General features: G+C 38.5%; 1 protein-coding gene across 4 annotated transcripts in view; it reads right to left on the bottom strand.

The window, feature by feature from the left end:
• Positions 1-24,922, bottom strand: part of LOC127971571 (netrin receptor UNC5A-like) — a 174,959-nt gene that overhangs the window by 3,630 nt on the left and 146,407 nt on the right. For 2 of the 4 annotated variants that reach the window (XM_052574670.1, XM_052574668.1), the window contains 8 exons: positions 23,473-23,661; positions 22,443-22,742; positions 20,436-20,523; positions 19,747-19,915; positions 15,906-16,139; positions 5,143-5,292; positions 2,412-2,576; positions 955-1,133 (listed from right to left, as the gene is read on the bottom strand). In XM_052574670.1, coding sequence (XP_052430630.1) covers positions 955-1,133; positions 2,412-2,576; positions 5,143-5,292; positions 15,906-16,139; positions 19,747-19,915; positions 20,436-20,523; positions 22,443-22,742; positions 23,473-23,661 — 1,474 coding nt within the window. Of the gene's footprint in view, positions 1-954; positions 1,134-2,411; positions 2,577-5,142; positions 5,293-15,905; positions 16,140-19,746; positions 19,916-20,435; positions 20,524-22,442; positions 22,743-23,439; positions 23,662-24,922 lie in introns of all 4 variants that reach the window. The other 2 variants (XM_052574667.1, XM_052574669.1) reach the window with 1 other exon arrangement.

Below are 24,922 nucleotides of genomic sequence, written 5' to 3'. Positions count from 1 at the left end.
TCCATTCAAAGCGAGAGTAGAAAATCCATGCATGTTGGTCCAGGGAGACACATTAGCTGGACATAGTTGTTCCAGGTAGGAATATAAGACAGTATTATCCATTCCAATATTCTAAACCAATGCACGAACGCTCAGTTCTTCCGAACACCTGCTTTACACCCTTTTGTTAACTCCTGAACTAAAGCAGCCCTTCATTTTCATTTGATGAATTATCTACTGTGGGTCTCAGTCCTCTAAAAGGGTAAAACCCAGGTTGCATGTGACCTTTTCTACTGACCAGGCTGAACCTTTCGGATCAAAGCTGATCAATAAGAACAAAGCAACCCCTTTTTGCAGCGTATTAGATGTTGCGAGATGCATCTCCCGAAGGAAGCTGAAGTGGGTTGTTCGATCTAACGGCCTTTTTCTGTACCTCAAATGCCTGGGGCTTTAAGTGTTGTTTTCTACATGCTCTCTGTTCTCAGTGAGAAAAGGTTTACAGTCAGGGTTGTATTCACTAGTAGCGCTGCTTTTTAAAACATTTTATGAGGACAGTGTTTTCAGTAAAAAAAAAAAAAAAGAGAACATTTCCACCTGTGTGGATTCTTTGCTTTTCCTTAACTAAGTAAACGAAAATTGATCGTTTTGGGCTAGTGTGCTAATTGAACACACACCACAACATGTCAAGTTGTAATTAATTGGAGCAAGTAAACATTATTGGACAAACGAAGTCTGCCCATTATGTTCCATTACATGGAGGAAGTTCAATGGGACAGTAATTAAATCACTGCATTTGTAATTTCCTGTGGAAGTCTATATTTAATATGCAAGTGGAGATCCGCACAATCTGCTCCAGATATCAGCACTCTGAAAAACAACAGTTTTCACAACCCACAAGAAGAATCCTGAGATTTTGTTGAACATGATCCATTCCAGACCAAAGATATAATAACTTCTAGCACTCAGAGATCGTACCTGTCAAGCTTCAGTCTCTGGGCCAGTAGTCTCCAGTCTGCTCCATTGGGACAGGGGGTGTCCAGACTGCTGCAGATCTTCTGTCGGATGAGGTAAGGGATCTGGAATGCGCTCGGACCAGCCAGGGCAGGGGTGCAGTTGTCCATTAACAGGAAATCAGAGTCCAGTGGTCTGATGTCCTGGAGTCAAGAACATTTTAACCTCACATGCTACTCATTCCAACTGCACAGAGACTTTATTTCTGAAGATCTGTGGAGAAGATCTGCATTTGCATGTGAATAAGTTTGGAAAAATATTTTGTAGAATGTGAGGACTAAATTGAACTGAATTCAGAATATTTAAAAAGAAGGCAAATACATTTTTGTGTGCTCATTTAGATTTAAAATTAACTAGTTTAAATTGAAAGTGAAATTTAAATTCCAAAATCAATATAAATTCTTATTATGAACGAAATTCAAAATCAAATAGTTTGAAGAAAAATCATTTGCAAAACAGTTAGTAGTATGTGACAAACTTTTTTTTTTTTTTTTGAGAAATATTTAAAATATGCATGTGTAGACTACATTTCAATTTAGTTCACATTCATTTCACTTTTGTAAACTTTTGAACAGGATGATGTGTAAATTCTTCTCATTTTCATTTTTTTTTTCATGTAGTATTTGACATCAGAAGCTACATAAATACGTGCATGTTTCCCAGAACACATGAAGTACAATTTACCGGTACCCTGATCATCCAATTAAAAAGGTTTACACACCCATCTCTTAATGCATTGTGTGGCCTTCTTGAGCATCAGTACGTTTTCACCTTTTGTTCAAATTCAAAATCTAATTTGAATTTATGCACGAGTCCATCAATTGCCCTGAGAGTTAAAAGATGAATTTAACAATTATACAGTCACTGTTGGAAAGGCTTCAAATATGCAGAAGATGCTGGAAAACCAAAGAATGTGAACTGCTCAGGACAAACAAGGGATTCATGAACAACTATCAAAAAATATAAAAACCGTTACATATATTAAGATTCAAGGGTGTGTAAACCTTTAAATGGGGTTATTTTTAGGTTATTTTGTCTTGTGGGGTATGTATATGTAAACATCTGTTATGTGAAATAACTTATTCAGGACAGTTCTAAATAAAAAATAACATGCAATTTTCATGATCCCCCTATTTTGTTTCAATTATTAACATTTTGCACATTCTGCAAGGGCTATGTAAACTTATGAGCACAACTGTATGTGCATTTTCAACATTTTAACAAAAAATAAATAAATTCCAGATCAACTGACCTAGGTTTTGGAGGATATCAAAAAGGAATCTTAGGCGTAAGAATCTCACAATACAACATCAAATCATTTCAATTCCAATTCTCATTGAAGGGGCATCTCGTGAGGGAGCTTTAAACATTGTAATCTCTACTGTTTACTGGGATATCATGCTACAGATGGTCACAGTTACCTTCGAGATGTTGAAGTCCAGGGCGATGCTTTGTCCTTCTCCTTCGACCTGCCACACACACAGCGTGCAGGTGAGATCACAGGTGCTCAGGCTCTGTCTCTCCAGTGTGAAGGTGCAGTGCAGGGTCCGCTGAGAGCCGCTCCAGATGTGATAGAACGGGATCTCCTAAAGGACCAGAGACATGTCACACTGAACTGTTGCTGTCCATAACAAATCACCTCTGAAATCAACTCTAGTCAGAACTGATCGTTTCAACCAGCAATAAAAGAAAAAAAAATATAATTCATTTTTTTTAGGCTGTGGCAGTGTGTTTCAGAGTAACACACTTTCACACTATTTATAATTCCCTTCCCATCTCTTTTATTTAGAATCTGTTTTTTCCCTCAAAATCAACAGAGACAATGCAAAGTCTACAAATGTAGAGTTAAATATATATGCATTTCCACATTTCAGTGCCGTAGGAGAATGCAGTTAAATTTTTCAACACATTAATTATCCAAAAGTTTCCACATTTTGGCAAACTTTGCATGTGACACAAATAAACTACAGAGAAGAATTGTGTCACTTGGTAGATAATACACCACTTCCTTTTCATTAAAAGTTCACCACTTGCAAACAATAGATTCAGCTTAATTTGATGGCCAGTAAGAGACACAGACAAAGAAAAATTCCAACACCTGATGATTTATGATGCCGGGGCTGCCGGTACGAGTCTATGAAAGCTCTTCTAAATCTATTGTCGGCAACATTTTCAAATGAAGAAGCAAAATAGTTTCTTTGTCTCTAACAACAGTAGAACATCCTAAAAAAGCTTATTGTTCACAACCGGGGATTTGGATTTAATTTATGAACGAGCACAATTCAGTAGATAGAGCAGATATGACTGCATATCCACAGTCGAATAAAATAAGAACACTTATTAAAACAATACATTTAGTCCATCAAACACAACACGTTCAGCGTGACAGTCTGATTAGACTAATTATTTAGCTTTATAACATGCTCTCGTCTCATCCGGTCTAATTAATTGTGGAGAGTGACACAAAAAAAACAAAGATAAGCGCAGTTGTTAGTGAATATGCAGTACCTCAGTTTATTCCAATGGGGGAGCTGTTACACAGACTGAAAAAAAAACAGCCAAGCAACATACTTATCTAAAAAACAGGGGACGTTCAGGTGAGAAAATGTTTCCTCTATGTACATTTGTGCTGTAACACTGTTAGCTGGCATCTACAAATCCTCGGAGGAGCTTTTTACGCCAAGATTCCTCCAGAATCCAGAGACGGTCCTCTGAGGCCCAGCACACATGGTCCAGTAAGGGAAATACGAGAAAAATCAGGTGTTGCATCCTTGAGCATTTACATATTGGTCTATATTTAATCTCCTCCGGTGGGAAAGAGTCCTGAGATGGGCAGAGTGGGTGAGGAAGACTGCGTATGAGAAAACTGCAGCGCTCTCAGTCCTTCTTTACCCAAGAAGCTGTTAATGCGTAGCCAAGGCCGTGCATGTTATTAAGAGCAGACGTTCTAGGGTCCCTGCTCGCCAATTCACTCTATAATGGGCTTCTTTAGCATTCCCGCACGTTCAGAAATACTCTAATGAGGCGAAACCAAAGAAATTTCCAATTACAGCAATCCGGAGGACATTCCAGATCACACACCCTGTTAGAAAGCTCGGAGCAGCCACAGCGCGCAGCACTTCAAAATTGCCCCAAGAAAAAATAACTAGACTAGCTAACTCTAACTCCTTCAATTACGCTTAGAAAAGACTTTGACAACAAAGATCAAAAAGACAAATATAACATCCAGAGTACACGTTATAGAGGCAAACAATTTCAAACAGAGGGAGCAATTTTGCAGCTACTTTACCCTCAACTTTTTGTCACAATGTTAGAACAATTTGGGAGGTTGCTAGGGTTGCTAAATTGTTCTGCATGGGTGTTAGCCGAGAGTTTTGTAGTTGCTAGGATTTTGAATGATTGCTTCTCTAAATATGAATTTATTTCCTATACTCTCACTAAAAAAGTTACAAAAGCTGTCATTGTTGTACTCTTTCAAAAGGTATTATAAATTACTATCCAGAACAGGCTTAGCACTGCTTTTTCATTGTTAACCCTACACTGTGGTGCCAAACATGTACAGTGTGAAACGGTGTGGTGTCAGAATACTATGACTAGATGCTTAGCAACAGACAACCAATCACGTGCCTCAGGTTCACATGCTTTAGACTGTCACAGAAAACTGCACATTGTATAAACAGTCATGAGGCAAAATTTGTCAAATGGTGACAGAAAACCCATTTACAGTACATGATAAAATTTGAAATCGGTGAAAATGGATAATTGCAAAGGTGATTTGAAAACATGCTTTATATTTATAGTTCTCGTGACACTAGTAGTGCATACGTAATCTGCCTAATCCACCTCTAACTATTTCAAATAGAAAAGCCCTCTTGTATGTAGGTACTACTAATATGTACTTTTTGTAAAAAGGTGTGTACATTTTGAAAGGTTTCATCCCAGTGAAATCATTAGTACCTTTTTTTCTTAGAGAATATTTATCATCTTCCAGGCCTTTTTCATATTTAATGTTTAATACATTTAATATTTGAGGTTATGGGTTTTGGAAAACCGATAATACCAAGTATTAGCGATAGCAATAGTGGAGCTCACTGTAGCAATTAATACAAGAAGTGCTGCTGCTGCAAGAGAAGGTGTTTTATAGAAACCCACCTGATAGCCGGCGAGTAGTTTGCTCCTCCAGTGTGCCTGGGGCATGTCGTGTATCGAGAGGCGCAGGTTATGGTAGCTGTCTTTGAAGAGCAGGACGTGAGGCTCGTCAATCAGTCGACCTCCCAGCTGTCTTTCCATCTGCATCACCTCCTGTGGAGCAACACAGCACAGCACAGTCAGTCAGGCCACGGCCCTCGCAACCCGGTTCTGTTTCCCCTATGCTGCTTTAATGTCACGCCAAGGTCACGGCAACTCTGGCGAACGCAATCCAAATCCAAGGGTGCTGGGGTAATGAAGGTTCGAGCTGAGCTATTCGTCAAGCGCTCATTGTTCGTGCATCAAAGATCCACTTAATTTCATTTCTGTGGCTGTGCCAGGAGAAATTTGTACTCGCACGTCTAATGTTTTCGTCTCAGTGGGGTTAGTACGGCAAGGCCATTTGTTGCCATCAGAACGGCCATCTGGAATTAGGTAATAATATCCATGCACATCCTGGCTGATCTATCAATTCTTTTTCAGGGCACATCTCTCATGCTAAAGGAGTGCGCAGAGCAGAGGGCTCTGAAAGCTGAAAGACTCCCATCAAAGACCTCAGCTCGCACAGAAGAACTACAGCTCAAACAACATGATGAATTGGACGCCGAGGTTAGAGGACTGGCAGACCTTCCCAATCAGGACGGCAATCTTTCATAACATTCAAACTTGCTAACAAAACAACAGCACAAAGGTAAGGACTAAAGTAAAACGAAACAGGTGAAGCATTCCCGAGAAGCAGGCTGCAGTGTGTATAAAAGAAAGCTACTTGAACGAATAGACAACAAATGGAGGAGAGAGGTGGGGGTGCGGTAATTACCATATGTTTGATTCTTTTCTGTGTGAATGTGGATGCACATGAATTGTGTTTGAGAGCGCCTCTAATTAAGATGGAGAATCTCTGTGATTTTTATCTGCACATGGACGATTCAATTTTCTGCACTCTTTGCCAAGTATCGGCAGGCCAGGTTTCAATTAAAATGGTATAGAACCTGTTAATTATTCACTTGCAATACCTGCTGTAAAAGTACCATATTATCCGCTTACCAACAGTTTAAAAAGCAAGTGAGCTTCCCACTGTTTCTTACAAGGAGAACATTTCTTACTTGAAGAAACTAAACTAAGCTAAGCTAAGATAAACTAAGCTAAGCTAAGCTAAGCTAAGCTACGCTAAGCTAAACTAAACTACACAATATAATCTATATACAATCATCTATCTATGTATAACTTAAATTTGTTATAAATTTGTTGCATATCACAATACATTATGTCTTAGAATGAGGCCAGAACAAAGTATCTTTATTAAAACAGTTTAAAGTTTTGTCTCTGGTCTCTGGTATAAAACACCCTTTTATCTTTAAAGTCCACTTTTGGTTTCATGGGAGATAATGAAAGCAGTTTTAACCATTTTTACTATCAGAGTCAGAAAGTCAAGCTACAGTCTTTCTCCATTAGCACAGCAAAGATAGAGACGTTGACATCTTTCATGATTCTTCAGCCCAACCTCTGAGGTGAATTTTAAGAGAACTGAATAGGTTAGAGGTCAAGATTTATCTCTTGCCATTAGGTCTTATGTCAGTCAATGGCTAAGCGCACTCCATTTAGAAAAGGAATATAATCTCTCTTTCACGACAAAAGATAATTTATTTAGGCCTCAAGCATCAACTTTTTATGTTGTTCTCTTAAATACAATCACTTTATGGGAGGAAATTAGCATTGCAAATTGCTGCTTATGGACTTTGATCCTGATTCTGACCTATCAGCACATCTAGCTGCCTAGTAATGGGAGACAAAGAAGAGCACGCCAATTATCCCATCATGAATAACTAAGAGCATGCATACCAATGCAGACACAGTCCAGCCTGTCCACCCTACATATATTAACAAGGCCAGTTCGAAATGATGAGCAGAAACATGTCAGTCTTGGCCCGCCGCTGCTGCATCTCAGCCAAGAACTGAGCTTGCCATTTGTGTGTTTGCTTTCAACATATGTCTCAGGCTGAGTAAATATTGGCCCTGTTTACACCCCATTGTCTTGTTAATAAATTGTCACAGAATTTCATTAAAACAATCCAAAATGACTTCTTTCAAAGAAAAGCCATTTAATTGCATACAAAATACACTTTTACAATTTATACCATACAAAATAGATATTAAAAAAATAAAGAAAATAATCTGTAAGCATTTTATACAAATAGAGATCCTATATTAATTAATCTGCTTTACAGTAGTATTTTTGATCCAACAACAACAACAATAAATTAATATAGAAATTATATATATAACTTTTTTATTTCAACTTATTTGTAATTACAATATATGGTTTAAAATAATAAGCAAACAAACACAGTAAGATGAATATATTATTATGATTTGAACTCTATTTTTTTTATATCTTCTTCTCTCTTTGGTCATGTCTTTTCTTGCCTGTGTGGGGCACCAAGAGAGTCAGAACTGCCACTTGTTCCCCTTCAAAAAATATGTGCATGACACCCTTGACAAGAACATTAGTAACTACACCATTCTGGCAGAAACTGGTCAACACTGTATTTTTATAAGGAGTCTTTTAAAGTATAGACAGTGGGGAAAATATATTTTTTAAGAAATTACTCCTAATGCCAGTTTGTTAGGTGTATAACACCTCTCCACACAAACTGTATCTTCCATTCCAACCTCCCCCTCCATCAAGAGCAAGCCCAAAGATCTGTCAAAGGATGTCAGAGACAAGTTCGTAGATCTACACAAGGCTTGAATGGGCTACAAGATCATCAGCAAGAAGTTTGGTGTGAAGACAACTGTTGGTGCGATTATTCGCAATTGGAAGAAATACAAACAACCATCAATCGGCCTCGGTCTGGAGCTCTGTTCAAGATCTTGCCTCACGGGGTAATACTGATTATGAGAAAGGTGAGGGATCAGCCCCGAACTACATGGGAGGAGCTTGTTAATGATCTTAAGGCAGTTGGGACCACAGTAACAGAACAAACCACTGGTAACACACTATGCCGCATTGGGTTGAAATCCTGCAGCGCCTGCAAGGGACCCCTGCTCAAGACGGCACATGTACAGGCCTGTTTAAAGTTTGTAAAAGAACATCTTAATGATCCAGAGAAGGCTTGGGAGAAAGTGCTGTGGTCAGATGAGACCAAAAATGAGCTCTTTGTCATTAATTTGAACCCCCATGTTTGGAGGGAGAGAAATGGTGACTATGACCCCAAGAACACCATCCCTACAGTCAAGCATAGAGGTGGAAGCATTATGCTTTGGGGCTGTTTTTCTGCTATGGGTACAGGAAGACTTCACTGTATTGAGGGGAAAATGGACGGGGCCATGTACTATAAAATCTTGGATGAGAACTTCCTTCCTTTAGCCAAAACACTGAAAATGGGTCATGGATGGGTTTTCCAGCATCAAAATGACCCCAAACATACTGCCAAAGCAACAAAGGAATGGCTCAAGTAGAAGCACATTAAGGTCATGGAGTGGCCTAGCAAGTCTTCAGACCTCAATCCTATACAAAATCTGTGGAGGGAGCTGAAACTTTGAGTTGCCAAACAACAGCCAAGAAAACTTAATGATTTAGAGAGGATCTGTAAAGAGGAGTGGATCAAAATCCCTCCCGAGATGTGTGCAAACCTGGTGACCAACTACAAAAAACGTTGCCATCAAGGGTTTCTTCAAGTAAAATCTCATGTTTCGCTTGGGGATCAACATTTATATAATGTGTTTTTTTTTTTTTTTTATGATTTTTTGGTTTGGTCTTTATATGTTAAAATAAACCTACCATAAAAATTACAGACCATTCATTTCTTTGTAAGTGGGCAAACTTACAAAATAAGCAGGGGATCAAATACATATTTTCCCAACTGTAGAAGGGAGAGACAGAGTCAAGTTTTCATGGATGAAGACAAGATGTTGATGACTTATAAAATGCTTGGGAAAAAAGATGTTCTATTCTTTGTCTGACTTAAAAAAAAAAAAAACCTAGGATGAAGCCCACCCTGTCTTTTTCTCACTCACTGGAAAACTAAGAACTGCAGCAAGAGAGGGTGAAAAAGAGAGCAAGTAAGCGAGCGATATAATACAAAAAACGAATGGAGAAGAGACATAGGCAGCTTAACACTGGTGTCTTCGGGTCAGAAGAGTGGTAAGCTTTAGAGAGACAGATAACAGGATTATGGGAAGCATGGCCACAGTCCTCCGGAGCCCACAAACCCTTCATCCTCACAGGCCTGGACAGCTCATGTGGTGTGCTGAGCAGGGGCTCTGATGGACTACTGCTGCCCTCCATTTGGGAATACAAGAAACTCTTCTATAGTTTATCTCCCCTCGCCGTCTTTGACAGAAAGAGGTTAGATGCTCTGCTACAACTCACATGCTACAAACGCTCCTCCGCCAAAAACACACACAAGCTAAACATTTAAAAACCATTCAAGCAAAAGGGCAATGTGTTTACAAAGTTCACAGTGACCCAAACTTCCATTAAGATAAAACACTTAATGCCAGCGCTCAGAAGATTGAACCACAGCGGTCAAAAGTTTATTTATTTACTTATTTTTTGCATTTTGTTATGAGGTTTCCAAGGGATTCTGGGTAGTTGCTAGGTTAAGTTTAGTACTTATCGTTACGAGTTTGATGAAGTCCTAGCCCCTAAGTATGAGCAATGCCTTAATAAATTCCTTCTAGTAAATCTATCTCAGAGCTATTCAAATAAAAAGCTATTAAACATGAATGCAGAGTGGGCTCTATCCATTTTGTCCCCACCGGCTTGCAAGTAATAAGGTACAAGAAATTACCATCATACCATATAAAATCAAACTGAGCATGCCATAAATTAACAACCACTGAGACAAGTTTGTTACACAACACCTTAAATCAGTGAGCTAAATAAAAAGGCTTTGATTTTAATGACAGTATAGATCCGCAGTAATAGGACATTTCTTTCAGTCTGCTTTACAACTTGATCCCAACTGTCTCACAGTGCATAAAGATATGAGAGCATAACAAAGTGACTGACATTGACTAATTTCCGCATGGCGTCTTCTGCGACTTCTCAGCCGTGAGAAAACAGACCTTGCACTTTCTGAGCTGATGAGCAAGTCAGCAAAGTCAGAAAAGAGATCTGAATGATGGAGGCAAACATTTCAACGATGTAAATCATCTAGACATGTCTGTGAGTTTTCTCCAGCTAGTAATGAGGTTATTTTTCTCCTTCCCACCCAACACCTCAAATATTTCTCTCCGTTGCCTCCTCTCTCTGATTATAAACTAAAAACAAGAGCGATGTACGAGTAGCTTCCCAAACAAGCATTCCAGAGAAACGTATTTGACAAATCAGAGCAACATACAGGCTTTGTTTTGTCTCGTTCTCTCGCGTCGTTGGTTGATGAAGACGACTGTCTCGTTAAACATTACGTCAGTGATCAAAGCCGTGCGCCATTTTTGGTTTCTCCCCCCGATAGGGTGAATGCACACACGTACGTGCAAATTATCCTCAGACGTTAGACGAAAGGTCATATATGAGAACACTTGCTCTCCTCTCTCCCTGTTTGTTTCTAGCCAAGTCAGCAGATAGAAACACCAGACGTGGCTCCTCAGACGTTTGGCTGCTGGGTTGAAAGGTCTGGAGGGAGAAGAGAATATCACACGGGTCTTGATTAAATGCAAACAACATTTGAGGCACCAAAGGTCACTGCTCATTCATCTCTGAAACGAGAGGATATTTTACAATCCACTGCCTGGTGACAAGCCAGATAAACCAGTGAATCCAAAACATTCCTCTGCTGGTGCTTCTTTTTGCAACATGTTCGTGCACTATAATCTGGATCTCAATGCTCTTTATGCAGTGAATGCAGACACTGACAATCTTGCTTCGTTGAAAGATCAAATGCTATGGTGAGATCACATGAAGAACGAATGGGTCAGAGATCTGGTGTAGTGGTTTGTGCGGTCCAACACTAAGATTTAAATAAGGTCAGCATGGTCTAATAAGGTCAGGTTGATATTTGGAGGTCATGCAGGTAAGTAAGCACAATAATTAACCACATCAAAGGAAGTGTCTCTCAGAGGTTCTGTAGTTGCGCTTTAGGAAGGGCAGCGGCTATGATGTGTCCAGTTACAGTAAAACCAGCAGTGGAAGCAGTTCTGAAACAGACAGCTGTACAGTACATTAAATATTTATCTAATTGGTCCCATAAGACTCACAAACATAGTGAAAGCATCTCTGCTGAAATGTCACTGACTCCCAAATGTCATACTCGTGATTAAAGACAATTACATTGTTTTATTGTGGCTTAATTGGGAGATTAAATATTTCTGTTGTTTTAGGCATAAGCAAAGCTTATGACTGAGAAAGAAAGAATGAATAGGAAAGAAATCGAAAAGGAGAAAAAGTATTTGTATAGTGTAGTAAGTTCTAAGAGACAACCACTAAAAATAATAGTGGTGTCCCTTTCATTTGTGGTGCATTACTGTTTCTCTAAGTAATGTAGTAGCCCTGCGGCAATCAAAACGCAATTAATATTCACCCAAGATGATGGTGGAGAAAGATGCATGAAAAAATAACAATGCATCTTTGTCACGAAAGACGCTTCTAATGCTATGCTAATTTCAAAATCCTCTTCTGTTATCAGCAACAATTAGCATAATAATTCCATCACAATAAATCAGCCTTACAACTCTGAAGGAAAGTCAATCAGGGACTCGGATGTGGTTCTCAGGGGGTGAAACACCTGTTAGACCACAAACATACTCTACATGAGTTCACAAATGCTTGGCCAATGCATTGCAAGACTGCAAACACATTGCTTTACAAGCATTCTTGCATCTGTGTGACAGTAAAAATATAAATGAAAACAACTTATCGATAACAGCAGTCAAGCTGATATCCAATATAGCGACCCATGGGACAGAGCATAGAATGTGTTGGTGTAGCAAGAAGCAGGGGCCAAAACTTTTTGATAGATGATTTAACATGATTTGTTCATGAGTTTTCCAGTTGTTCATGATTCCTGTATGAGGAGTTTCATAAATCGTTGCTTCAGAAAGATTTTCCAAAGTAGCAGATTCCAATTATACTATTATTATGCATTATTATTCTAATTATTTCAAACTCTCTGAGAGTTTAGTCTTGGCGATGTTTGGTCTTGGTGGAACAGATCTGCTAAATTAGCAGCCAATACATCCACAGACATGCTGCAGTGAGCACGTAGGAAACACTGCAGCGCATATAACTAGGACTGTGAATCTTTGGGTAGACAAAGATTCAATTCGATTCGATTCAGGATTTGTAGGTTTTCGATTTGATTCAAGAACGATTGTTGCAAATTTAGAACGATTCAATCTGATTAGATTCACAATTAAATTCGATTTGATTCGATTATAACAATTCGATTCTGCATTCTTTAAGTGCATTCACAGGATTATTTAAATGCTTCCCTTAAATTCTTTAAATGCTTAGTCAGGGGGCAAATTACACGGCAGCCTTGAACCATAGGTTAGAAAAAAACAACAACAACAACAACAAAAATTGTGTCCATTGTTAGATGCTAGTTTAATGCTATATCTTGACATGGCTTACATAAAAATATATGTTAGCCAAGATTCTGAAAAAGTGCTGTAAAAGTATGCATAAGCTAACATTTTGTCACAAAAGGGGTGTAGCCATCATTTCAGAAGTGACAGAAATGTCAAATACAATCATTTTATGTATGTAGCCTATGTATTATTGTTGTTATTATTATTATTATTTATTTATTTTTTAAATAATTTTTTTAATTACTTTTAATTTGCTGTAAGAAATCAAATACACTGCTGGTCAATCATTTGTAATCTATATTTTTTTCCTAATGGCAATTTTATGATTGTTTTATATACTAAATGTAATTAGCAATTATTTCAAATTTCTGCACAGAATAAGGAAGAAAATATACTTAATAGTTTCTGAAGTGTAATAAATGATGTCAATTAGCACTGCATCATTCATACTTTTTTTCTTTATTTATTGTGTTCTTGTGAAGGAGAGATCACACATCAGCTGCATCAGAGACGAACTGAGCATTAGCGCAATCCTTTGACAGTCTCAGGCGGTAATAGAGGAGCGCGTGAAGGAGAGATAAGAGGCACGAACACTGTTCAAGGTCTCCATTAATTCGTGCTTGTAGTAATTTAATTTAATTTAATTTTATATTCACTATCGTGATTCATTCGATTCTTAGCATTTTAAATCGATTACTGTCCGAGATCGGTGATTCAGGATTCAAATATCATGTTTTAAGATCAACGCATATGCATCGTCAGGGTTTGTAATCAATGCATCGATAAAACGAGTGAATCGTTACACCCCTACATATAAAATATGAATTAACCCCCATATATAACAGACATGAAATCACCCCATAGTAGAGATGTATACAGGTGGAGCTGGAGAAGGTGGAGGGTTTCTGAAATGTGCTGCATCTGCTACAGCAAGCACTAACCGAGTACTTGAATGTTGAGCAGTAAACTCATTGGCTGCTGACATGGATATTAACCAATCAGCTGTGCCAAGTGAATAATTGTCGTTATGTCAGACTGAGGTAGAAGCTATCCCCCTGGAATCTAGAGATTCCTGCCAGAGTCAGGAAAATTACTTTATAGTTGCAATTGGAGCAAACTAGAATTTTTCTTTACATTAATTCATTTAGCAAAGTCTGTTATCCAAAGCAACTCAAAAATCAAATGTTGTATAAAGAATACAGCAAAAAAGTTTAATTGGTGCAGTGACTCAAAACACTAAGACTTGTTTAGAAGAATAGAGCAGAAAAGGCATTTTTATACATTAAAATGCACATTTCCAGGTTTAACATGAAGCTGCAGAAGCATCTGCATTCATGTACTTGCATACAGTATGTTTCTGGCCATTGTAACAAAAACCCTCCCTTTCTATAGTGACAAAGATTAGCATACAGTCCACTTGATTCCTTGCTAAACCACAGAGTAAAAAAACTGCATATCCTATAAGGCCATTGTGGCTCACCGCAGCAGTCTGTGCATATGAGGGGAGTGAAAACTGCAGATAGGGTGGATTCATAGAAAGCAGCACCACAAGAGAGCATTGCATGACTGAGTCTGTCCACGTATGAAGATTCCCCTGGAGCAGCCCACTCCTGATCAAAGGCAAGGTTAGTATGAAAGGAGGTCATGGGTTAAAAAAGCATCTATATTAGAAGCTCAACATCCTAGCTCTATACAAAAGCACATCACCCATCCACACCTTCAATCTCTAAATAACAACAATAGCTGTAAAAAAAAAAAAAAATAATAAAATAAAAAAATGGTGGTGGGGGGGGGGGGGGGATCACCACTTCAACACTTCACTTTAAAACGACAGAACAGTCAGCGTTCTCATGAACCCTTTGGAGAGAATTAGAGGGGTGGTGCTCACATCCATCATACACTGGAGCACTTCTCATCTTTGCATGGATAAGAGCTCATTTTAAACAAACCACAATTCCTGGCATCTCTTTTATAATCTCTTTTCCCAAACAGCCCACCCTAGTGGGGCCCTGTGGGCAGCTTTGGGTAGGGCAGGTTATCTTTTCTGGCAAGCTCTCAGAGGCTGGAGTGGGCAGAGCAGGGAACGGACCCTCTTACTTTGACAGTGAGAGCAGAGTGGAGCTCAGGGGCCACAGCCAGAGAGTCTCTCCTTTTCATTTACTAATTAGGCATGCAAATGAAATCTTAACAGTCTGCTCAGACGTGCTCCTCAGGGGAGGCTGCTTTGGCATTAGCTCTTGATTATTCCTGATCTTTTAGGAGGGGGAGCGTAAGAAAAATAAGTGTAAGCCAGAAGGAACTGCAAAAAAAAACCCTGATTGTCTGATGAAAGAAAAAAAAGGAACAGAAAAAAAAAGAAAATTGCTTGACTAGTGAATAGCATTTTATTTCATTTCATTTCATTTCTATGGAAGAATATTCAGGATTTTTTTCAAAAGCAATTGCAAATTAAATTTTCAATTTTTTTCCACTTGTGGGCACATACGTTATGTAAAATATATAAAATATTTCATTACCTTTTGCATTTTCACTTTTGCGAACACACAGTAACTGCCACATTTCAAATGAAAAGGCAAAGTACATTTGCAACTGCATTTCCCATGTACGAGTCATGAGCCTGTCATATTTAAATGAAAAATATTAATTACCACATTAGCTTTTTCACTCTCTTTGCGTCGTGCATCTAACCTGTTAAAATTCAAATGGAATTGCAATTCCTTTTGCAATTGAATTTCCAATGTCTTCATGGAAAGCTGTCAATTAATGTGAGGGGCGGGACTATACTATGGGGCGTGCTTGTAGGGAGGTGATGTTTGAATGCTTCAAATTTTTGCATAACAACAACAATAATAATAATAATAATAATAATAATAATAATAATAATAGTAATACAAAGTAAATAGATAAAAAATCTTTGATCAATGCAGGTAATTCGATAAAGGCTCCGCTAAAGGCAACTGCCAATCAGTTCGTGTCTATGCGAAAGAACAGACAACATTCTTGGCAAATACATAATTCTGTCTTTTTTACCCCAAATGCAGAAATTATACCCTGCTAACAGTGGAAGCAACAACGGTAACGGCAACAAAACCAAGAAACCTAATGGCAACATTAGCAAAACATACAGCATACTTGTGTTGGCTGGGTAATTGGCATGAGTGTGGCTACCGTATATTCTGAATCAAAGGCCTCACCTTGAGCAGGTCCTGTGTGTCGTCCATGCAGTAGATGCGGATGTTGTACTCCAGTGTAGAGCAGTAGGCGGGAGCAAACAGCAGCAGTTTTAAGCGTTTAGCAGCAGCCATGCTGAGGGACTCCCCGACCAGAGCAAAGCGGCCCAGCTGCTCAGTGAACACCCGGCACGTCTCCGCCTCCAGCTGGCAGTAGTACGGCTCCGAAACCACTTCCTCACCAAGCTGAAGTACATCCTGAGGAGCCAATGAGACAGTGACACAGGGATCAGAGGGGAGGGCAGAAAGCGGCTGTGTCATTGGAGTTATAGATTAGATGGTCAGCTCCTGCACTGAGGATGTTCTGTGTCAGATTTTAGATATAGGCTGAGCAGAAACTGAAAGAACTACATAATGAGCTGTGTTCTGTGCTCTAATGAGACCCTAATAGCAGGAGTTCATCCTGAATTCTCACATGTGGTAGGGCCCACTAAGAGATCAGGGCTTCCTGTTCTTCTGCTTACAAGCAGGAAATAAATCTTCAGAAATTTCTAAAGCTCATACTTCTTATGTGAAAATACCAAAAGTTAAATACAGGAATAGGAGCAATTAACATCAATATAAATGAATAAAAATACAATTGAATGAATGAATGAATGAATGAATAGATACTTTTTATGCATTTAATTGTTTTCTGGATTGTAAAGGGTATTTCTGTATTTTCTTAATAAAATTTGTCTAGCTGCCAATTGAAAAACTCTCTGCCACAAAGATAGATGTTGCTATGTATTTTTAAGTGACTTTACTGGCTCAGGTTTCAGTGATATCCTGATCCCTAGATATGTCTAAGGTTGCTGCTTCAAAGTACAACATTATTCAGTAGTTTGAGGATTTATTAAATGTTTTTGAATCTTTAATGCTCACCAAGGTTGCATTTATTTGATCAAAAATACACACACACACACACACACACACACATATACATACATATATATATATATATATATATATATATATATATATATATATATATATATATATATATATATATATATATATATAATGAAATATTATTATACTTTAAAATAATTGTTTAAAATAATATATAAATGAATAAATATAAATATATGAAGAGTTTGGTTAAAAAACACAATAAATTCATTTTGTTTAATTTGGGTAAAATGTGTTTTCTTTATCAAACTTTCATATAGCATCTTTAGATTATAATAACATTACAAATTCAAATCCAGATTTAGATTTTCAAAGATTTATTATTTATTAAATATTATTAAGCTATACAATATCATGTTCATAAGTGAAGCGATATTGCATAGCTTGTCAGTTACTGTTTAGAACGTGTGGAGTGGTGCGCTGTGATTGGTTGAGCGGATGTATCACATGATCCATGAGAAATTCTAACATTCTGATTTGGTGATCAAGAAACTTATCTTCTTATTAAGGACTGTTTGAGTAACAGAAGGTTCAAAAGAACACAATTTTTTTAACATCATAAATGTCTTTACTTTCTCCACAAAAATCTGTATTTAAAGTATTGGTCATGTTCAGTATGGGATAAGTTTCATACTTAAGTTTGGGGGTTTGTTCAAATTTCAAATAATAATTAGCCCCGCCATTTTAAGATATAGCCATTACTCCATCTGTTGCAAAGCCACAATCAATCTTACATCATTTTGAACCCCACTGCTTTGCGTTAATCAACTGGTGAGTTTGACAGTTTGAGGTGCTTCTCCACTAATAACCAGGAGAATAAACTAATTAACAGGTTGCCATGCGCAATATGGAGCACATCAGGGCATGGCAAGATAATTACTTTAATTGGATGGAAGAATCCTGACAGAAATCAAAGATGCCTTCAAGTGTGCCTTGTATAGGCTAATGCAAAGAAAAATGTACTAAAATTAGGAGAAAAAGGCATTCTGTCAGAAAACGTGACTCTAGCAAAGGCCAAGGCTATTGTGAGGAAACGTGCCGTTTTCTCACCGTCTCTGGTCAGATACAATCACATAATGGCTCCCCAGAGTGGATTTAATTAGAGAAAAGGCAAGTGGGATATGTGGCGACAGAACTTTCTGCAGGAAGCTCATCAGAAAGATTCCTCGCACACCGTCTCTCTCTTTTTCTCTCGCTCACACCATTATCTAATCAAATACAGAGAGGCGGCCCTACTGTCATGCACCTCGGGATCCAGGCCAGGAAATTACATCCAGCAATCAATAAAATAAGCCACTATCTTCATCAGTGAAATTAGTATTGGCACTAGCCAGTTTCCATTTGACCACAATGAAGTCTGTTTTCTTTTTTCCTTTTTCTTCATTATAATTTTTTTTAAATGACAAAAAAAAAAAAAAAAATCCTCCCGCGGTTCGATAACGGCACAGACTATATTTCATTCTCTTCTGCTCGAGTTTTGCTGATCTGCGTCCTCTGGAGAAATTAATTGCTGCGAGTCTGTCTGCCAAGGCTCCTTCCAGGACAAACTTCCCTGTGTTTTTTTCCCTCTTTTGTCTGCTGTACCTGGCCAAGAATGGCGACCTGCCGCCGATGGGCTATATTTGGGGCAGGGGATGATTAAAAGTGCTGCTCTACCCTCTATCTAAGACAGGCCTATTCATTCTACTGCCGCCCCATTGCTGCCACACCAAGGAGCCTGAATAATTTATGCACAGTATCAAACATGAAAGAAGACCTTCACTCTCTTCCTCCGCCCTTCCTCCCTAGGTTCCTCCTCTTTCTTGTCTTTGTGCTTGATGTATCTCAGACCGACCCGATGCGGTTCAGAGCAGATTTGGAAAAGCCATCAGGCGTAATGGAGGACTCACCCCGGCTCAGTTTAAAGGTGGGTGCTGATGGCCATCGGATGGAATGAGGAAAAGATCCATACAATTAAATGGAGATTAAATGTGAAGGTATGAGAGATAGGTGAAATGAGGAGCACGCTGATGGAGACACTTCAGGGCTTTATTGTCTGAGAGGCTATTTGAAATGATTATGACGATACAGCCCATTTGCCTCCATAAGATATTCAGTTCAGTAGCAGGATGATGGGAGAGAAAAAGATGGGAAAGGGCAAGAAAGGTGAACGTACAGCATGAATTCTACCTACATACAGTAAGAAACTAATTAAAATGAAGCACTATCATTTAAAACAGAATCATTATTTACCACCACATTGACGATAAATTGGGCTGATGGGATTTATGGCTTCACAGGAGAAACTTGATTTGTAATCTGGGAAAAACTTTCAAGAAATGTTCACCCCCAAATCGAACAAAATCTATTAAAACTGTCATTTTTTTCATTATGATATTATATTCCTGTATATTCAAATGTATTTTCATCCCCACATTTAAATTCCCTACTGTAAAGAAATTTATGGAAAATAAATCAAATTATCAAATTTGTCAAGTATATTTGTCAAGATTTCAAATCAACATGACGCTAGTAATTTTTTATTAAATTATATTAAATAATCGCTTTACCAGCAATTTTCTGTGTATTAAGCCCATTCAGATTTTTGAGCCAGGTGGATTTTAATTGCAATTTTCCCTAAAAGAAAGAATATATAATAACCACCCCCCCCCCCCTCCAAAAAAAAAAAAAAAAAAAAAAAAAAATATATATATATATATATATATATATATATATATATATATATATGTGTGTGTATGAAATCATTAATATAAGGCAATATGTGAGGTTTTACAATCATTCAATGTTTTATATTAATATTAATATATAATGAAAACATTAAATACAACATAACAAATAAATGATATACTATCTATTAATATATTATTAAAATTTAATTCTATAGCTGGGCATAAATACACACAGAAACACACACCTCCCACGTTCCCTCATATGACTGCTTCTTGAGACGGATGGCCCAATTCTCCAGACATGCATCAAAGCAATGGTCCATACTGAGGATGACCGGCCGGGTGAGCATCACACCAGGCGGTCCGCAGCTCACCACGGGACTCAGCAACGTCTGACATCCAGCCAGGGGCAATCTAGAGGAAGGCAGAGGGGGAGCACATGGTCAGGATTCAACTAACAGGGCCTGGATGGATGGCCAATGTCAAGCCCAGCAGACCCTTTAACAAGATGAGGTTCCACTATTAATCAGGACTCTGGTGCTCTGATCTGACTTTTCACACTCTGCATTCAAGCCCAGTAGGGAGCTGGTCGTGAACACCACATGAATGCATGAGCAAAAAAATAGCCAGACATTACCTGGTGCTTCACTCCGACAGGAAAATCTAAAACATTTCCCTCTCTGCGGCCCGTGGCTCATTTACATATAACAGACAAGACAACACAACCACACAAGCTTTTGATATCTCAAGCCAGCATTAGTCATAAATCTGAGCAAACGGCTTGTGTGCACACACACACAATCATGCACGCCAGCATGTGGAGACTGACTTCAATTACGTTTCGACGCTCTGTGCCGGGGCTTTTTAAAATCTGATTCAAACTGTGCATGCTTTCTTTGTGAGGCAGATCCTCAGATTGGTTCCAGGGACCTACCTCATGTCTTCCTTCTTCTGAATGGTGAGATAAATCTCATAAATCTTCCCTCTGGGAATGGCCTCTGGCGGGATGAGCAGACTGATTCCTAATGTAAATAGGAACAAAAGAGACAAGGTAGGCTCATTTGTTCCATCTGAACGCTGCTTTTGTCACAGCTCACAGCGGGTCTCTATGTGACAAAAGTAAATGTGGTTAACACCATACAAATCCACAGTCAAGGTCAAAGATATCATCTACCATGTGTTCTTTCCAAAACTCTTTCACTTTATGCCCTGGAGATGTGGACAGTGACAGGAAGTGCCTAAAGCAGGGGTATTCGATTAAAGTTACAAGAGATCCAGTCTCTACCTTTTGAGCAAACAGCCAAACAATCATATTTGACATTGTTTCATAAGTCAGTGTGCTGGCTGTAACACTCAACAAGGTGCAGTTTCCGAAAATGTATTGTAAATTTACTTTCAGAAAGTTTTTTTTTTCTTTCACAAAATACCTTAATAAAAGTAAGAAATAATAAATCCTAAATAGTCTAATCTAAACTTCTTTATGTGACTGGAATTGGATGGCAAAACTTCATTTTATTTCAGTAAATTCAAATGTATTAAAAATAAAAATAAAACATTTATATATCATATATTAACACATTTTTATATATTTTAAATATTATTTAGTAAATAATTTGTAACAGTGAAGCTGAAACACACACACACACACACAAACAAAATCAAACAAAAAAATGAAAAAATAAATAAAAATAAAATAGATATACTATAATATATAATTATGTTATGAATCAATGCCTAACTCTACATATTAAACTTTGCTGTGTAACTTGTTTAAAATAATTATATTTAAGATTAAAATATTCAAGCAGCATAAGCCATAAAACATCCTTAAATTAGTCACAGATAACAGATATATAGAAATTAACTTTCATAAGTTAATGTTGGCTATAAAACTAGTTTTTCTTTTGCAGAATACCTTGTAAAATAAATAAATAAATCCTAAATAGTCTAATCTAAATTTCTTTATTTGACTAGAATTGAATCTCAAATAATTAATTCAAATTCCATTACATTCAAATGTGTTTTTCAAAAAATAAACATCTGAAAAATGTAAATGTGAAGATGACATACATGCAATAAATAAATCATAAAATAAAATAATATACAATACTATTATATGCTATTATAATTTGTATATAATTAGTCAACCCCTAAATCAACATTAATAATAATAATAATAATAATAATAATAATAATAATAATAATAATAATAATAATAATAATAAAATTTGCGTTGTAACTTGTCTAACTTGTCGTATTTGAGAAGGACGCATAAAAGCAGCATAAGCCATAAACCATCCCCACAATAGTCACGGATAACAGGTATCAGGCATTATATTTTGCCCTGGTTATTTCATTTCCACTGCCTCGTGAGCTGTCTCTTTGACCGCGAGTGATTCATAATGTGACAGCCTGATGAACCCTCTGTCTGTGATTAAGGAGACTAATTGGTTTGAATATACTCTGGTGTTGTCCTTGGAGTGGATAGAGTTGCAGGCACTATGAATGCGCATGCTGCATATCGGCTTACAGTGCCACGGCTGACAACTAAGTCACTGGCTCGGCTCGGAGAAGATGCAGTGAGGTATCCTTCAAAAATAAGAATGGGAAAAATAAAACAAGACGTTCCCAATTACAGCTATTTTTGTCCAAAATGGAAAACGGTCGTCATTGTCATAACACAATCATTAGTATATAAATGGAAGCGCTTCTTTGCCCGCTCTGCCTCGTTACTTACAAAAAAAAACCTCTTTAGAAGGTGTTCGCATTCACTCGTGTCCCGATTTACATAAAACTGCTTGGATTGCCGTGTAATTGGATCACTTCACCCTTCCATTTTGGGCCATGTCGGTATAATAACGCTGCAGTTTAACCAAGCTCCAGAGCTCTTTCACAACACTAACCACAAAAAAAAAAAAAATGATGTACTGTTTAATCTTACCAGTATTGGGGAGGGTTAGGCGACCACCCAAGAAATTGAAAGTTCCGTAAGAGGTGTTTACGTTGTCTCTCGGTAGCGTTTTGAAATACGTCTGAGAGGACAGGCGGTTCATGAAGTCGTTGGGGTCGCTGGGTAGTTTGCCGTTGTGCAGCGTGTGCGAGCCGTTAGGAAGAGGCTCCAGGAGGGGGCCGTTGCTCACGGAGAACTTTCCGGTGACTTCGCGGCGAGAACGCAGTGTTCCCTGGTAGCTTGTGGTGGTGGTAGTCAAATCAGGCTGGATGGTGAGCAAATGCGAGTTTTCTGTAGGAACAGAGAGAAAGAAGCAAGTGAAAAACTATTCGAAAGGTCGCAGTGCTTAAAAGTGCACAACACAAATTGAAATTCAGTGCAAATGCACAAATCCATGGATGTAGCCGGGCCTTCAGCACTGAGAGAGACTCACTCGTAAATAAATCAATGCCTCCTCCTCCTCTTTAACAGCCACAATCAATTCCATACAGGGTTTAAAGAAAGCCTAGCAGTCATGGTTGAATTTATTTTTACACTTTCTGTTTACACTTTCTTCAGGTTCAAATCCCCAAAATCCAACTCCATACTTTGCGATCCGCTCTCGTTCCCCCCCCCCCCCACTTTAAACACTTTACATATGTAAAAATAAAAGTGCACAGCAGTAGGCAGATTTGTTTCGTGGGAGGATCAATGGAAATCAGCTTAATGCTACTATTACCAAATCACTTCCCACGGTAGCAGGCGGACGAGTGAAGGTCTCCTCTCACTTATGACTTCAAAGATGATTTAAGTAAAACCACCACAATCGTTTGCAACTGTGAAGATGACACATACAACTATGACTACTGCCATTTAACGTAAACACTGCACACACACGGACACAATTGCGAGACTGTGAGTTGTGATTTCCACAGGTGGCACAGGGATAAAAGGATGGGTGTGAAACACCGTGACGAGGGGTGGATAGTGTAGAGAAACAATAGCCTACTGCTGCGGGCGGCCCTGCGCGGTGCCCACACACCTGGCTTGTTGGGCTTGATGCCCATGGGCTGGAAGCCAGTGGTGAGGATGGAGGAGTCGGCCACATCTGCATCGAGACCCTCCTTCTTCCTGCGGTAGACCAGCACCAGTACAATCAGCAGCAGAGTCAGACAAAGAGCCACCGCCACGATTCCCACGTACAAGGCCACATCCTCAGCACCGGATGCCGCTGCGCAGAGACAGAAAAAGAGACACAAGTGTCAGTAACAGTCACATAAAATATTGGTTACACAATATATTACACAATATATTATTATACAGAATATATTGCTTTCCACATCTACCGCTTTTGCCACTCAGAAAATTTCAGAAATATCCGAAATATTCACGCAATCTTGCAGCACATATGAGAAGATCTGCGCTCCGGCGCGGTTAGCGCTCACACTCACTGATTTATATATAACTGAACCGTGCTCTGGCCCACCTCTTCCAGCTGAGTCAGGGTCTGCTAAACGGACTGATCACACTAGTCAAACGAACCAGGCTTTGAGGTAAATGAGGTCAAGCCACAAATATTTTACATTTGTAATGTGTGTTTCACGTAGAAAAATAGTAATAATAAAATGTAAAAAATGATATATACCGTAGCATAATTCATGCAGTATTGCACTTTAAAAATTAGCCTAAATAGATCATTTAAAAATGCACAAAGTGATATTCAATGTCAATTTTAGAATGAAATACCTGTTCTTCCCTCTTATTACTTTGTAATCTGATGCTAACCAAATTTTGCCAGATGCCAGTTGTTGTTTTTTTTCCAAGCATACAATTATTAGCAAACAGAATTACCTAAACCTGACTTGGCTTGCATTGTGTGTAAGGGAATTAACTGCTGGGAAACATTTCAGTAGATGTGCAGGTTCCTTACTGCCGCCTCCTTAAAAAGGTAATCATATCTGTGCTTCGGTGGGTTGTACTGCAGTTGGAAAGACAGGAGTGTTTGCTGGCAGCCTGCTACATCAGCATTCTTCAAGCTGCTGAATTTATGGGCACGATTTTGAAAGACACTTCCTTCCAAAAAGAGAGAGAGAGAGAGAGAGAGAGAGAGAGAGGGAAAGAGTGTGTGCATTTTTGACACAAAGCAGATTTCCTTATGAATCCACATAAATTCATGTGCCCTCTCTCGTTGTGGCCTGCAGCTTTATGGCTAAGTACCCAGAGACAATCACATCCAAAATTATTCTAATCAATTGTGTCGGTGGGAAATGGGATTTGTGAAGGTTGTCTCTGTGGCATGCTGATTTGCTGGGTGGTAGAGGTGTCTGCGCTCACCGCTGGGACAGAACCAGTGGATCTGTATTGTGACGAGAGACTGCAGAGGTGTATTCGGGCCTGTTTAGATGCTGAAAGCTACGAGGAATCGCTCAGCTGAAGCTCCTGAATTCTGGGGTAGAGTCACAGCTGTGCATATAGGGCATAACACTGAGCAT

This window comes from Carassius gibelio, chromosome B14, assembly GCF_023724105.1.
Source record: "Carassius gibelio isolate Cgi1373 ecotype wild population from Czech Republic chromosome B14, carGib1.2-hapl.c, whole genome shotgun sequence".
Lineage (NCBI taxonomy): Eukaryota > Metazoa > Chordata > Actinopteri > Cypriniformes > Cyprinidae > Carassius > Carassius gibelio.
Note: the sequence above shows the minus strand (reverse complement) of the source record. Positions and strands in the feature narration are given on the sequence as shown.